The sequence below is a fragment of the Cinclus cinclus genome, chromosome 3, assembly GCF_963662255.1.
Source record: "Cinclus cinclus chromosome 3, bCinCin1.1, whole genome shotgun sequence".
In the NCBI taxonomy this organism is placed as follows: domain Eukaryota; kingdom Metazoa; phylum Chordata; class Aves; order Passeriformes; family Cinclidae; genus Cinclus; species Cinclus cinclus.
In genome coordinates, this window is record NC_085048.1 from 62,406,579 (window position 1) to 62,423,397 (window position 16,819).

The following is a 16,819-nucleotide window of genomic DNA, read 5'->3' on the forward strand; positions in this document are numbered from 1 at the left end:
ACCCATGGCTGCTTTCCTCATGCAGCATCTCTTTCTCCCTACTGGAGGGTGCACTTCTGATAAAATCGGCAGTAAGCTAGAAAACAATCAAAAGGGGTTTTTTTCTTCCCCTCCCCTGCCACCTTCTGCCTGGAGAGATTTAGAGGAAGTAGAACTTCTATGAGGAAAAGAATCACAGCCTGAAGGTGCTGTACTAACTTGTGGTTAACACTGCATGAAAGAATTCAGGGAGCTCCTCACCCACTCCCAAGTCTGCAGGACAAGAAAACAAAAGCATATGACCCTGCCACAGATGAATGAGGTACATTTAACATTCATGCCTTTTTGTGCACAATCTGGTCAATCCAAAGGGCAGTCATTATTCTACTGAATCATGCTGCAAAATTATTTCTATCTCACAGTTATGCTTTCTGAACAGTTGCCTAAACATGCTTCTTGCAGGAATTCAGTTTGCTTTCATTTCACATTGCAAATAAAAAGAGAAAACAAAGCCATAAGAATAACACAAATTTAAGTATGTGCTTTTATTTTATATTTTCATGGCACATTTTCATTTGTAAACATTAAATTACCAGTCCTCTTCTTCATATGTTGAAAATAACCACCAGACATTTGAGAGAATTACCTGAGATTTAAAAAAAAAAAAAAAAAAAGAGAGAGAGAGAAAGATCTGGCACCTTTTACATTACTCACATACAGTACCATTTCAGGAAGACTTAAAAAAGGGAATGTTTTCCAAAATAGGACAGTTTTCTTTTGACTATAAAGCTATACAAAATACATCAAAACGCATTGGAATGATCAGCCTTATTAAGAGTATGCAGCAAATTAAACAATTGTTTGATTGATCAAACTGTTTCAAACAATTCCATTAATGCATAGCTGAAATACTGCATCAGTCCTGCAGCAGCATGATGTCCACATTGTCATGAACACCTTGTAAAAGCAGCTCTCCTGGGTAAGTGATGATCTTCCGTCGCTTTGCCGCCTTAAGCGTTCCCACCAGGGCTTCAAAGAGGTTGGCACACTTCTCATCAGCAAACAGCACACCAAATTTCACACTCACTTGTCCATCAGCATCTAAATAAAAGACATAATGTAGATTTCCTTCAAATTAGGAGATTACTGGGGAGATGAGGTGACACGGAGAATACTGAAAGTAAACACCATTGTTTTTCCCAATTTATTTGGGGTCATATTATAAATGCTGACAATAAACAGTAGGCATTAGTCCTGCCTAATCTAACTTTGCCTTTGCTTCCAGAGACTTGTATCAAGAACCATATATCTGCTCTGTTTACTTTTATTGATGACTTTCTGAAACCTATGACAAGCACAGGCTATTGAACCTCTTCCCAGTGTTTGGAGGAAATTAGTTTTAAATAATTAAAATCCTAGACTATCTCAAATTGAGGGAGACCCATAAGGATCAAGTCCAACACCCTGCTCCTCCAACCTAAATCTAAACCATACATTAAAATATTTTTTTCACACATTTTTCACTCATTAATATTTGAGGGTCCCATTGAAAAGGCTGCAATGTGAATTTTCACACAGAGCAAAAATTTAGAAATTTACATTAAAGTTATGTTATTCCTAAAAAGCAGATGCAGTCATACAAAATGCAAGGTGTACATACGCGTTTAGGTCTTGAAAAAACAAGTGACACCATAACTGACATATAGGAGCAGGTAGCACATCCACAAACTGCATAAATATTTGTAAAGAAAGAGGAGTTTTAGCAATGAAAAACAATCTTAAGAGGAAATAGTACCTTCTAAGCAAGTTAAATTAAGGAAGTTTGGAACTACACATATAACTCCTGGATTAGTTTTAGGCATACAGACCAATTTCTTCCAAATAATACTATCATGAACAGAATTGAAATGCATGAATTCTGAAGTAAAAAGGTTATCAAGGAAGGAGCTGGAAGGAGAAGGTGCAACTTTCTTCTGTGGTAACTGTAATTGAAAGCCTAAAGAAAAGGTGACTCTTGCAGCTGATTCAGGATTCAAGGACCGGGATTTCAGGCCTACATCCTCCCTTGCTGCAGAAGCTTAAATGTTTAACTTCATAACAGAACTACTTTAAAGGATGGAACACAGGCAGTACCATAGAGTCACACATTAAGTGCATATGCAGGTTTTCATTATTGAATTTGCCAAGCTCTTAGTTTGATGTAAGATGACTACATCTGTATGACATGCATGCATGGTGGCATGTATGTACAAACACACATCTACAAGGTGACTACATCCATACAGAGACACTACAATACTTACTTTTGGTTCCCAGCCGCCGAATCTCCTCAACTAAGAGGCTAATTTCATGTTCCACATTCATTGTGGTCTAAAAGGAAAAAAAAATTACAAAGATATTAGGAATCCTGTGAATCCTTTGCACCGTTCTGGCATGTTCTCAATTCTTTAGGAATGTCACAACACTTCATAAATCCTAGTAGCCTGGAGAAGTGTAACTACAGGATAATATAGGATTTGACTCTTGAACAGGTGAAGAACCTCTACATTTGAAGGGAAGGGAACAGAAGTTACAATCTTGTTACATTCTCTACACAAATATAAGGAACCAAACTCAAAACATGACAGATGTGGGACGGTCAAGGAAGAAGAGGATTGTTTGTTTTAAAAATGAGCTTAAACTGCCACAGAATCAGAGGTCTGCAGGGGCTTTGCAACTTTCCATTGATAGCCTCAATTAAAATGGAACATCTGCCTTTAAATTGCTCTCTGGGATATGTGGTACAGTTGGTTTCTTAAACCACACCACAGCTTTCTACATATGCTGGGAAGATATTGCAGACACATATTTCTGGTTACAGACACACATAGTGTCTGAAAGGACAGCAGCTCCTGCACACCTGCTACTGACAGCAGAACTGATACAAACTATACAAGTGACCTAAGGCAGTCAACATTTTTGCCATTCAAAGTGATCCTGAGAATCTAATACACTGCCAAACATATCCTCCTGGTGAAAGGCAACAACTTGCACCAAGACAAACGTGGCACAGCACATGGCAACACTACAGTCACACGCAGCACTATCTGGCTACAAAGCATCCAAGGTTAACAAGTGCAGATGCCTGAATGGAGTTGTATGGCCTATGCCGGGCAAAGCAGCTTCAACACAATGAAACCTTTAGATGTTGAACTCCTTAAGCAAAAACTGGCGTTGAGGCAAGCACAAGAAACTGGGCATCACAGACAATGCAAAGCATCAAATGCGGTTTCCACGGATGCCAACAATGCAGCCTGGAACAAAAGCCACTGAGAGATGCTGGAGCTGAGAACTAGCTAAAAAGGGCTCAGTGAGACACTGAGACACCCCAGCTACACTGTTGTTCGAGAGACCGGGATTTCTGCACTAGTATGAAAGTGAAGTTTAAAAATAGACATCTGAATGCATCACAACCTCATCCTAAGAGAAAAGCTTCCCATCCTTTCTTTTTTTATTGAGTTAAAATAGGTAAGAGTGACATACTTCCACTTCCTGACCCTTTATGATTTACCCAAGCGGCAAAAAAACCTTTGCAGCAGAGTCTGATTTTTAAAACCAAAATTCACATAAAAAAAGAAAAGTTTATTTTTAACATGCAAAACTGAGCAAGCTTAATTATCAGCATGGGTTTTTGGGCAAAGCCCCAACTACAAACCACAGGCTCATCCCCCGTGCACGGTAACAGCAGCACTGCAGCGGGTATCAGCAGACCGACAGGTGACATTGAAACGACGTGCTGCCGTGGGACCACCGCTGCAAAGGGCAGGGCAGCAGGGCTGCACAGCTGCAGCTGCCTTAGTTTGAATTCTACAAGCTTCAGGATTTTGTCTGACTCGGCACCAAATAGATCAAGTCAGCAATGAAAGTAGGACCCATCTCTTAGAAACCTTACACTCCCATTATTTGTCAGACTGCCAGATTTGATATTGGTCATCACAACGGCATAACCATCTTCTTTAAAGAAGATAACCATCTTCTTCTTTAAAGACGTTCTTCTCACTTTAAAGGCTCTTTTTTACTTTCAGGTCTTTAAATTCAAGTTGATGATTATTTTCATACATGCACAACATCGGTACAAACAGCAGTATTTCGAATAAAAAAAAAGTTAAATTCTACATTATTAGGCGAAGCTTTTGAGATCAGAGAAGCATGGCTGAGCAAGTAGTAGGGATGGTCGGTATTTCGAAACTTAAATATTTGCTTTATACTGTAGATGCTCAACACATCAACTACCAAAAGCGCACGCCAACTATTAGACTCTAGTATTCCTGATGCCGATACACCGCTGCAAGGCAGTACGTGGTATGGAAATTAAACTTCCCCTTATTTAGCAAAAACGCGCCGAACCGCGGCGAACGCGCGCGAACGCGCGCACACACACGCACACGCGCACACACACACACACACACACAAACACAAACACACACACACACAAACACACACACACACAAACACACACACACACAAACACACACACACACAAACACACACACACACAAACACAGACACAGACACACAAACACAGACACAGACACACAAACACAGACACAGACACACAAACACAGACACACACACAGAGAGAGGCACATCAGTCACCCACCGCGCCGACCTGTCCCCTCGCAGGCACAGCTGGCCCCTCGGCAGGACCGCGCTGGGAGGCAGAGCGCGGCTCCCTTCCCACACCTCGGCGGGATCCGAGTCCCGCCGCCGCCTGCGCAGGGAGCACCGGGAAGCGGGCCCCGCCCGGGAGAGCGGCAGCCGCACCCGCTGCCCGGGCAGCGCCTCTGCCCCCGGCGCGGACGGACGGACGGAGGGAAGGAAGGAAGGACGACTCTCGGGCCGGAGGGAAGGATGCACGGCTATCCCCGACCCGCTCCCGCCCGCCGCCACTCACCGCTGCCGCTGCCGTGGCCTCTCGGAGCCGCGGGGCAGCGCCGGGCGGGGCCGGGGCCGGCGAGGGGCGGGCGGAGGTGGCTCTGCCCCGCCGGGCCGCGCCTCCTCCCGCGCTGAGCTCCCACCGCCCCGGGGCGGTGCTCCCGGCCATCTTGGCTCTGCCCTGCCCCGATCCCTGTCCCCGTGCCGTGCCAGGGTTACGTGCTGCCCGCGGCACGGCCCCTAGTGAGTTCGTCAGGTAAAACGCCTTCTAAGGGCAGCCCTTCAGCAGCTTCCCCTCTTCCAGGGGGTCAGCTTTCTATAATGCACCGTGTTGCTTCAGTCGCTCTCTGTCACCGTCCCATGCCCCAGCTCCGCTTTCCCGGGTGACATCGTGCCACATTCCTTGGTCCACCCCCCATTTATTTTCTCCTAGAAAACCAGTTCTCCTTCCAAAGAAAATGAACGAGCTAGGTTAACACCATTTGCCCTCAATAAAATTGTGTTGCAGTGTATCTGTGTTTCCATTCAGCACCCATATCCTCACACCCTACGCTGCAGAAAGAATGCAATCTATTTTTTTCTGTCTTGTGTCATGGCGTTCACCTCTACTCTTGTCTCTCTTTCCTCCTCTTCACCTCACAGAAACGTTTATGTCCTCTCTCAAGGACTCAGGAGTTTAAGCAGAGAGCTGCATCAACTCCTACTCTGTCAGAGTCAAGGCTCGCACCGAGGCTCTCCCAAAAATTCTCACTGCCACAGCTGAAGGCATTGCCGCTCCCGGCTGTGTCTCCCACCTCCTCATCAGGCACGGCTGCCCCTAAAGCAGAGTAGATAAAATAAACTATTTCCAGCCCTTGCTATTCACAGTTTTCATGCAGTAGTTTCTGAAGGTGAGGCTGAGATCCTTTCTCAGACTGTGAGCTGTGCCAGTTGGGGCTGGTCCCTTACTATGTTCTCCCATCCCAGGTGTAAGGAGGAATAAATAGGTGATGGCACCTCAAACCACTGCAACAAGCTCTGCTAGGGCTCAAACCTGCAGCTAGATAAATTGATTTGCACAGAAGAAATGATGCCAAGAATATCACATGTTTATCACTCCAGGGATTATAGGCCAAGCTCATTGCTTTTCCAAGGGAATTTTTGGATGGTGTTTTCATGAAAAGATTAACTTTTCCATTGAATAATCACTACTTATCAATCAGTTACAGAATCTTTGGTAGTTAAAAAATCCCAAAAACATATTGCATTCTGGTTTTGATATGCTCTCAAAATATTTTCCATAACAGATTAGATGTATTTTACATCAATAAGGGGTGCTCTTTGCAAAAAAACAAACCTTGATAGTTATGGAAACAAGATTAAAAGGGCTACATTCCTAAGATGTTAATGAAATAAATGAAATTTAAATCTATCCGAATTGAATCAAAAGACAGTGAAAATTCCCAGGAGAATGTGGGAGTAGTATCTGAAGAGCACTGATGCTCTGTGCATATGATGTCATATGTACGTACTGCTTTTCTAAGGTCTTTGTTATATTGGCTGACAAAATGCTAAATACTACAGTTTAAAAAGGTAGTTTTTAAAGATAGATCTGAGATAAAGCTTTTTAAAATTAATCTGGTTAGTATGTCAGCAAATATGTTGAAGATTCCAGTTATTTAGCAGTATACAGTAAAAGCGCTTATCTTCTGGCTTTATTGTTAACAACAAGCTTTCAGTTGCACATAATCTAGATTTCTTAATAATCAAAAAACCTCATTATATTTGCACTAATAATGTAGGCCTTTGTGATTGTTATTGTGGATAATTTATGTTTGATCAAGTAATAGTTTGTGACTTTTCAGACTAAAGGTCTGAAATTATTATTATGCTGATGATGAGATCTATGTTAAAAATTATTTCCAGTTTTGACTCATACACCCTAATTTATACGAAGAATCAACTATATATATATATATATATATATATATATCTGAGAAAGATGAACAAAACTCCATGATTTCTCATCTTATTTTCTTTGAACACATTTTTTGGGTAAGCCTAATATTTTTTTTAATTATTCTGTCTTTTGAAAAGGAAGTGCTATACCCAAGTATTTGTCTCTAGGCATCAGGAGATTATTGAAACACTTTTGTTACTATTTCTTTCATGAACCTTCCTTGTCATGTAATGTTAAAATAGGTTAATAAGAAATCAAAACCATCTGTTACCATGACAATTAAGGTAACAGATACTGCCAAAGTACAAAAATTAGCTGGGCAGCATTAGAACTGAATGACTGATTACGTCCTTACAGGGGCAGCAGCAGTGAGCAGGAAACATGATAATTATGGAGATGATGATTTCCTATCATTTCAGTTTCCACAAACTGATGCTGTTTTAAAAATTAAGGAAATGCAAAATTGTCCTTTGCAAGCTCACAGGACAGACATGGGAATATTGGTCATACATATTTCATATAACTGGTGAAGGTCATAATTGGACTCATAATTCACTATGCAGTTTAGCTGCGTAAGAGTGCTCCCTAAAACTCGTGAGATTCTGCCTTAAAATGGACTATTCTGATTTGACCTTCCTTGGCATCTCTCTTTATTGTTGCTGTCCCCCCAGATGCCCATGAAGGCAGCCGAACAGAGCAATTATGCACAATGTAAAAAACATCACTTGAGAACAACACAGTAGACATACTGCATCTGATCAAACCATCAGTTTAACTGGGCATTTTGTCTCCAGCAGGGAACCAAGAGCAGGCATTTGGAAAACAGTGCAATCAATGAAAACTATCGGTTTTTCTCCTGGCTCCTGACACTGGAGCAAGCAATTATTCTATCTTCTCCTTTCTCCATCACATTCCCTAATTTAATCTCATATAAGATGAATGTGTCTCCATGTTGCTGATCCTTCTTGTTTCTCATAATTTTTCAAACAATTCCGTGTTAGTTTCTGGGATTTAAGTAGCAGAACTGTCAGTATTACTCAGCATGTGGTACATACAAAAAGACATAAGGATGTTTTCTGTTTTGTTCTCACTCCCAATAATAAAAATTCCCAACATTTTACTTGACCTTTTAAAAAGTTCTAAGCACTATGCACAATGGTTTCAAAAACTATTTCCAAAGTTGTAGTAATTAATTGTTCTGTTACAGATAATTAGGATTACTCTCCCCTCAGTACACTATTTTGCATTTTTCAGTACTGTCAGGTATTTTAATGCATAATTTAAAATAGAATCACACAAACTTCATCACCTCTTTTCCCATGTTTTCAATGACAGCTTTGAACAGCACAGGAGGTGCAAACAGAAATGGTATGAAGAGTACACTAGTAATTAGTAATTTCTCTTGGTCATGACTATCAGTTGACTACCAGGTTTACCTCTTTGTCTCCTCCTTCCTTTCAGCTGTTCATTGATTCTGAATGGAATCTGAATATCTTCTCACCCCATGAGAAATTAGCTTTATTAAAGTACTAAACGTTTACAGTAAACACATGGTAAACGTATTTGTTGTTACAGGTTTCTCCAGAGACAGATGTGTAATGCCATTAGGGCCAAGCCTGAAAAATTTAGGGGAAAGTTACAAGGTCATCTGTCAGGTAATGGCCATTTATATTGTTTTCCAGCATATATTGACTAGACATTCTCACTTTACTAGTATATGCTGATAACCCCTGCTGTTCTTGTTTTGCGTAATATTGTTCTTTTTAATTTCTGTCATATTATATGTGCTTATGCAAAGGCAGGCATATGCATCACATGTGCATACACAGAGTATTCCATTGAGATCCTCCCCAGCTAAAAACCATTAGAACTGACACCACGATTTGCAGATTTCACTGTTAGGTAAGATCAGCTAAACAGCCTTCGTACATAATCCAGGTCTTACTTTTGTCTTACAACACATTTTTGTTTGACACGTTGATTTAGTAGAGACATCAATTCCTGCTGCATGTGCCTGTCCCATCCCCTTGCTTTAACACCAGTGACTTGTACCTGTTCAAAGCGCCAGATTCTCCTTACTGTCTCCAAAGCTGTATGGGAGCTGTGGCGCTGTGATTCAAACCGGAGTGTGTGGGTGTGTCTTGTCTTAGCCCAGCCCCATCAGGTATCTGTGCCATCAGCCTGCCCTGAGTCACTTCTCACCGTGGGAGTATTGCACCCACTGAGCGGGTGTGCTGTAGGGTTATGACTCAATGTGACTCAACATGAACTCCTAAAGCCAAGTCAGCCCAGGCTAAAACAGGTCTTACAAGTCTTCATACGATTTAAATATTTCAAGTGGTATTATTCCTGTGGACTTTTTAACACCACAGAAAATGTAAGATACCTTTTTCTAGAACATGACACGATCCTTGAATACAATAAGAAATTAAAATTCAAGTCAATGCTGTTATGGAATAATGCATTATGGGGGGTAATAAGTAATATTCAGAGTGTACAGACATTAGAGGCAGTCAGAAGAACAGCTGTATTTTTAAGACAAGTCAATCAATGAGGAAAACAGCACTCCATTTCCAAAGCATCTTCATAGTTTTTGGTCCAATCATTGTCTTCCTTGGCCACTCTCTCTGTCTTAAGCCAGAAGTTGTTTTAAGGGAGAAAAGTATGTAACAAAAATGATGTGATGCTCTGGAAAACTTTCCATGAATTTGCATGGAGGGCCACATTTAAAAATATTAATTGTATAAGCTCTTAGCTTTACTTTTCCTATAATGTCCAAAAAAGATCAAACCAAAAGAGAACAACAGAAAAAAACCCCAACACTTTCTCTTTTTTATTCTCTCAGTGAGTTGAAAAAGTAACTTAGCAAAACATAAATATTTCTTTCAATGTAAAAGCAAGTACACCAGACCAGCCTCAGAACAAGAGAGACTACAAATACAAGCACAGTGACTGCTGACAGTGTTGGTTCTTGAATGAGCACTTCAATTGAGGTGGATTGAATTATTCACTTAAGCTCACTGGTGTCTGTCCAGGACAGAGGACTTATTTCAGGAACGGCCTCAGTGCATCACAGCCTTCTTATTATTCACTAGGTGCCTCAAACAATATAATGATGTTGCTTCCTAAATTTAGCATGTAAACCTTTACTACAGAGGAATAGAAAAGAGTAGTTAAAATCTTGAAGTGCATCACTAAAATTACTTGCTCCACCCCTAAGCCAAGAGTAAACCTCTGCATGAAATGACAGAAAGATGCTGTGTCAATACAAGCTGAAAGACAGGGCCCATAACATTAGTTGCACAGCACACTATGTGTATGAGAACAGTTACTTGAAAACTGTAAGACTTCCTTTCTCAACAGGCATAAAGTCAAAATTAAGCAGGGGGTGATGTTTTTCTGCACAAAAGGATGTAAAGAGGATGTGCATGAATGTTTTGAGAGAAGAGAGATTCAAACAGTGTTTGGAGACAGTTTACAAAGACAAAAAAATGTATAAAAAGCTGACTGTATGTAATGTGTTTTAGATTGTTCTTTCTTATAAGAGCTGAATATTTTAGAGAGACCAACATGAAGACTAAATGCTTTCTCATATTCCTGGTGTCAAAAAATCTTTTGTGGCAAGGAAACAGCAGCACATCTGATCTCCAGACAGCATGGGATCAGCTGAATCATCCAGTCCCTCTATCCTCGTGTTTGGTATCACGAAAAAAAAAAAAAATCACCTCCTTTTCTCCTTTCCCTCTCCACATATACATATACTTACTGATATTTTGGGGAGTTTTTCAGAACAGGTTTTCCATTTTTTTTTTTTCACAAAACAAAAAATACAGGCTTTGCATAAAAGATGTAGAATAATGGTATCAGAGATGACAGTTACATTAATATGGAATTACTATTCACCCCCATATCAAATACAGTTGTAGGTGTAATATCTTTATTCATTGGTTTCATATAAATTTCCTTCCCAAAGGTGAGGCATTTATCATGAGTCATGACAGAAGTACATCAAATCTTTTCCTGAAGGAAGTCTTGTTGGAATGGAACTATGGATTTGCATTTGTCAGAATGCATTTACTTAGCATATGAAATTGTGTCATGGTAAAAGTCATCACAGTAATTTTTTTTTTAATTGGTGTACTGTCAAGACCTGCTGACCATGCAATCATGGTTCACAGGAGTTTAAATCCGGCTAAAAAGAGGGAAGAAAACTTTCTTTATCACTGGATTCATGATTCAGTGATCACTTAATTCAAGATTCATAAGCATTTTTAAGGATCAATTTTGTCTGTAATTTTGCTTTTTTCCATTCCAGGTTCTTAGCCGAAAAACAGTGCTTATAGAGCATATCACCCCCTTTGAATCTGATAATAATTGCAGTTGCACTGGATTTATATTATATTTGTAAGTTGCATACAGAAACACCTTATTGTTTCCTGCATGTGGGGAAGTGTATTTTTTAGGGTAAGATCTGTATACAAACTGCCTTTTAGGAACTCTTTTCTGGCTTCAAGATACAATGCCAGCACTGAAATCCAAATGAGGTTCGAATTCACATGTCATCAAATTTTATTAATTTCACTGGCACTGCAGCCACAAGTCATTTGATCCTAAGTAATTTGATTTCATGCTGTGTGAAACTGCAAGAGAGAACAACAATCAGACTCCCAGCTTAGCTTCCACTTCCCATGGAGCGCTGGCAGTGGTCTCACATATTGACCTAATAGCCTAGGAGGGTTTCTGTCCTGGTGAAGAAGGTCAAACTGTGTGCTGATTTCAGAGAAAAGACAAATATCTACCAGTGAAGTACTATGAGAATATCAAAATGATTTGCAATTTTAACTATGCCACATGGTTTGATTACAAATGGAACAATTTTCTCCTGCATCTAACACCTACATTTTATTAATTTTTCATCTGCTCAGTGAATTACAATTGTGTATCCCAAGCTTCTGGGATAAGTCTTACCCTTTCTTATTTTTCCTTGAGGAAATAATGTCCAAGGGTCTCTGAAATGTTGGAGAACCTTAGATTTAAAAACATAGTTAAGAAAAATATATGACCATCCTTTTGTCTGGTTTGTAGTTATCCTATGTGATTGTGCTACATATATATGAATAATATTTGCCTCTGAAGGTATTGTGATGTCATATTTTGGAGCCAATATTATTTGTTCTCTGTCACACAAATTACACAAATGGATCCCACTTCCTTTATATTTACTGAAAGAAGCACAAAAGCTGTCTTGCACACAGGCAAGTGTTTTCTCTGTGAACAGTTACAGAAACTTCCCAATGCACTTCCTCTGAATCCAAGTCTTCCTCCAGTAGGTTTACACCAACTTGTTTTTACAGTTTCCTGCCTCTTTTTTTCACAATGCGTCATTCAAAAAAGCAGGAGTTTACCACTTTGAGTGAATCATCACTACGTAGTGTATTAGGAACCAGCATATTACTCCACTATAAAAAGTTAATCTCCATTTCAATTTTAATGGAGTCTTGTAAAGCAATATTAGATTATATGAAAGTAGGTTTCTGCTGATCTGCAAATTTGGCAGAAATTATGAGAGTGAGGAGGGGGCTGATGATTCTAGAATTGGTATATCTATTTCTGCTCTAAAATCCAGAAATAACTGTAATTATAGACTTAACAGGAAACAGAAATTGGAGGCATAGTTTTATGGATTTTTTTCAAACAATCAATTGTATCACAGACCAAGCAAAGTAAGTGAGCGTTAACTAATAATTAGTTAACAGTGTTAACAAATTCAAAGGCTTAAACCACTTCTCATATAGCAAACAGTCATCAATAAAGACTTGGTACACTGGTTAACAGGCTACTACAGACCAAAATATTTCCATCACAGAGGCAAGCAGAAGGCTTCCATCTCACACCAGAAGAAATGAAGGTGTTGTTTTGTTTACTCACTTTCTAAGGAATACATGTCCTTTATTTCATTACTGGGAAATAGAGCTTGTATGTGTTCCCAAGCTAAAACTGACTGCACAGGCTATTTTTCTCACAGGTCAGATGTGAGGAAACAGAACTATTTCACTTCCTTCATAATCTCTATATAAAGAGAAGAGGAAAATGGGACCAGACCTATTGTTCTTACAGTTTCCTGCATCCTTTTCCACTATGCCTCATTCAAAAAAGCAATGGTTTGCCACTTTGAGTGCATAATCTCAATTTAGTGTATTTGGATATTTAATAATATATATATGGCTTTTCCAATACACTGACAATACGAGAAAAGCCCTTATTGATAGAAAAGCTTGTATGTGAAAGGTAGCTTCTGAGTTTGTGGGAGGGGGTTTCATATAAAATATTGGAGCTCCACATGAAAATTGTTCTATTTCTTTCAAGTTAGCAAGGTCAAATTACACAAATAAATAATCTGACAAAAACCTCAATAAGCTGTTTTTGGGTTTCCTTTCCTTAGCTGTTTTTCCTAAGTCTTCAGTCAATTGAGTGGCTAGAGTACTATAATCAAATATAAACAAGAAAAAGGTCTGAGTTATTGAATTATAGAATCATTTGGGTTGAAAAAGATCTCTAAGTTCACCAAGGTCATCATTACAAAACACATTTGGTGCAGTCTTGGCCACCCTAGTCTCAGGCTTTTTACCAGGGCTGCAACAACTGCTATTGAAATGGACTGGGAAGTGGGACAAGAAATTTCTTTTCTCACTCATCTCACCCTTTTACACAATGAGCTGTAGATTGAGATGTGTGGAAGCAAGCATGAGCCCACTGTGTGCTCCTGGCAAGCCCTGCTTTGCTCGCCAGTGCCACTGCTTCTATCTCTACTATATCCTCTACAAATGAATTGCAGGGATCATGCCTAAGGCTTGCCCCCACTGTCTCTCAGCCATTTGTAAGACACCTATAAAAAGAAGCACTACCAAGACATTTCCCTTAAAGAAACCTCCTAGTGCATCAATCCATGGGTCAGGAGAGGATGAAGAGGCTGAGATAGCCTGCAACATTTTGGTTCCTGTTCAGGCTAAGAGATCTAGGCTGCTACCTTAGCCAGGTAGCAGCAGTGCTTAGGTTCTTGCAAAGAATCAGCATTGCCTTTTATCACAACTGGTTTTTGATCTACTGGGGAGTACAGAAGAGGTAAGACTTCAGGACAGAATTCAGTCAGAGACGTGACTGTACATTCTAATAGCTTCCTGATTAAATAATTTTCTACAAGACAGTCAAACTGCTCTTAGCCTGAAAGAAAAGGCTTATGGGAAGAGTAATGATGCAAAGTGCTGCTTGTCTTCACCTTTTATTTCCTATTCCACTATAAGAGATATATGTGCTTCATGCACTCAAGAATATTCCCTCTCCTCTATCAAAGACATTAATACTGGAAAATTACTTTGGTGGAAAGCGCACGTAAGTTGACAGTTCCATGAAAAAAATGTGTGGATATCAAAATATGCAGTCATCTCTCTGTATTTATGCACATATATCCATTCCATCCTGCCAGTCTATAACACACTCATTTTATGATTATTTTAAAGAACTGTAAGATCTGAACTTTTTTTTCCCTGAAGGAACAGGAGCAATAAAGTACTTGGCAATGATTCCACTTAAACTGAGAAAGTTGTAGCACTATGTAGGTTTAGCCCAAATTTTACCAAATATAGCCCTGCTAAAATGACTGGAACAGAACATGATGTTTCAAAAATAAAGAAATTACATTTATTTAGAACACTTGTATGTGTGTTAATTAAGCGTATTTCCACTCTGCTCAAATCATGGGTTTAGTTCAAATAAGTTTTATTGATTTTACATTACAGGACTGTCATTAGCATTTGCTAACTGAGTCAAGTTCTGACAGTAATAGCTTTTCTTCAGAAATTATTTATACACTGACAGGAAAACTACATCCTTCTTCTCTGACATCTTGAGACTCTCTATACAAAGAGAAGAAGTTTCAGTTCTGCATATATTTTATATATCTTCCTGTCAAATTCAAAAATGGGGTCTGTGAATGGTTTCTGTGAGCAGAAATGAGTAAAATGCAAATGTTACTGTATTTTGAAATCAAATTCTGCTGTCAAGTGTGCTGACGTAAGTACTAAGTTATGTTCCCCAATGTGATGGAATTATCCTAGCTTTTTTAAGAATACATGTGAGCTGGGGACATGTAGGTGAAGTCAATGACCAAAGGAGATAGGGATTTGGCTTTGAGAGTCGGGGTCAGCTGCAGAGCAGCTGCTGGAAGTGCAGTCATAGCCGGGGCCAACCTTGTCCCAACGGGGCTGCCTTCATCCCAGGCTCTGCTGCAGGACCTGGTCAGAGCTGCAGCCCCACTGCATTGCTGCCCTGCATGCTCCTGGCTGTGAGCTGCTGGTCCAGACCACACAGTCCTGCCCACTGCCCGGGCTGGGGGTGGCAGCATGGGGCTTTTCCCAGCAAACATGGCCACTGCCTGTCTTGTGATCATGCACAGATCCCAGCTTCCCTTGCTAATCCCTCACAATAAATGTGGATAAAGAGATGCAGTTGGAAATAGATCTCCAAAATAAGTCAAGACAGTCAGAGGGGAAAAAAGGAAAACATAAGGGGACAGAAAAAAAAAACAAAGTGTGAAGATATGACAGTCTGTAAAACATATTAAAGCAAAGCTCTATATAGAGACGAAGACCTTTAATTATCAGACTACTTCCTAGAGCCATCACAGATGGAGCACACAGCATCTTACTATCCCAACTATACCTGCCTGAAACATCACAGAAAAGCCACAACACTGTTGTTTTTAACAAATTAAGTATATTTGAAAGCACATGGGGTGTTTTTGCCCTAGAGGAATTTAAGAGAGATAACCTAGATTATTGCTATCTTAAAAAAACATAAGACACAGAGGGGGTTTTATATTTTATTTATCTTAACATATGAAGAACATCACTGTGGACAAAAAAAAGGAATTAATTAAAATCCTTGGGAAACTGATATTAATGGAAAACAGCTAAAATAACAGACTGGGTCAAATTCTGACCAAGAGGGAGAATCACTCTGTGGAATAACAAACCCATAAATCCAGAATGGAGGAGGTACCAAAGCACAAGGAAAAGGTAAACTGGAATACAAACCCCATGACTATCAATATTGTGCAGGATTGTATTGCTGTCTGTGAGAAAAAAATATGCAGAAAGAAAAGTTGAGGTGGAAATTAAAAACCTTGCACAACTGATTGTAATTGAAAACCCTTTAGGTAAAAAATAGTAGGATTGAAACTAAAATGTAAGTGAAGTAATGTAACTTCAATGTAAGGAAAAGGACAGATGCATTTATAAACACATCTAAAAGCAGGGAATAAAAAAAGGAAGGGAGGGTTGAGTATGTGTGTAATAGGGGAGAGATGCGAAATTTTGCTTTCAGCACTTCATCCCATCTCATAACCAATTTCTGACAAGTTCAGTAATGTGCCAGAAGTTTCCTGAAGTAGCTATTAACAACCCTCCCAGATGGAGATCATTATTCAGTGGAATAATAAGGAATAATCAAGAAGGAATAATGAGAAATAATCCCATCAGGAAGGAATAACATCCTATTTCATCATCAGATTACACTGCACTTCCACATCCAGGAAGCAAGAGGAAAGAGTGAAAGGTGGGAGAACAATGAGAGCTGCTCAAGAATTCAGGGTGATGGAAGCTGAGCAAATAAAGGTAATGGAGATTAAGACTGTTTTCAGACTAGCTGGGACTTCAGTAATGAAAATTCTAGAGCTTCAAAAGGAAAAAAAATATATTGAAGGACTACAAAGGCAAAAAAAAGTAATTTGAATATAGCCTTATAATACTTCAAGGCAGTTGCTATAAATACATAAATAATTTTATGAATAAATATGTATGGTAGTGCCAAAAAGTACAAAGAAAAGTTAATCTTATCCCTTCTGACTCTACAAAATTATAGAGCATATAGTTATAAAAGAGGATATAAACATTGTTATGAATAAACTTTAAATAAATATGGGAGCAAGAC

At 39.4% G+C, this 16,819-nt stretch overlaps 1 protein-coding gene across 2 annotated transcripts; it reads right to left on the bottom strand.

The window, feature by feature from the left end:
- Positions 1-473: 473 nt before the first annotated feature.
- Positions 474-4,933, bottom strand: ABRACL (ABRA C-terminal like). Of its 2 annotated transcripts, none has more exons than XM_062488909.1 (3): positions 4,913-4,933; positions 2,283-2,349; positions 474-1,080 (listed from the first exon to the last, which is right to left on the bottom strand). In XM_062488909.1, exons 2-3 carry the CDS (start codon positions 2,341-2,343, stop codon positions 896-898), a joined length of 246 nt encoding a protein of 81 aa, XP_062344893.1. In that variant the 5' UTR covers positions 2,344-2,349; positions 4,913-4,933; the 3' UTR covers positions 474-895. The 2 variants fall into 2 exon arrangements, with proteins under 2 accessions (XP_062344893.1, XP_062344894.1); XM_062488910.1 differs by lacking the exon at positions 4,913-4,933 and adding an exon at positions 4,619-4,718.
- Between the last annotated feature and the right edge of the window lie 11,886 nt (positions 4,934-16,819).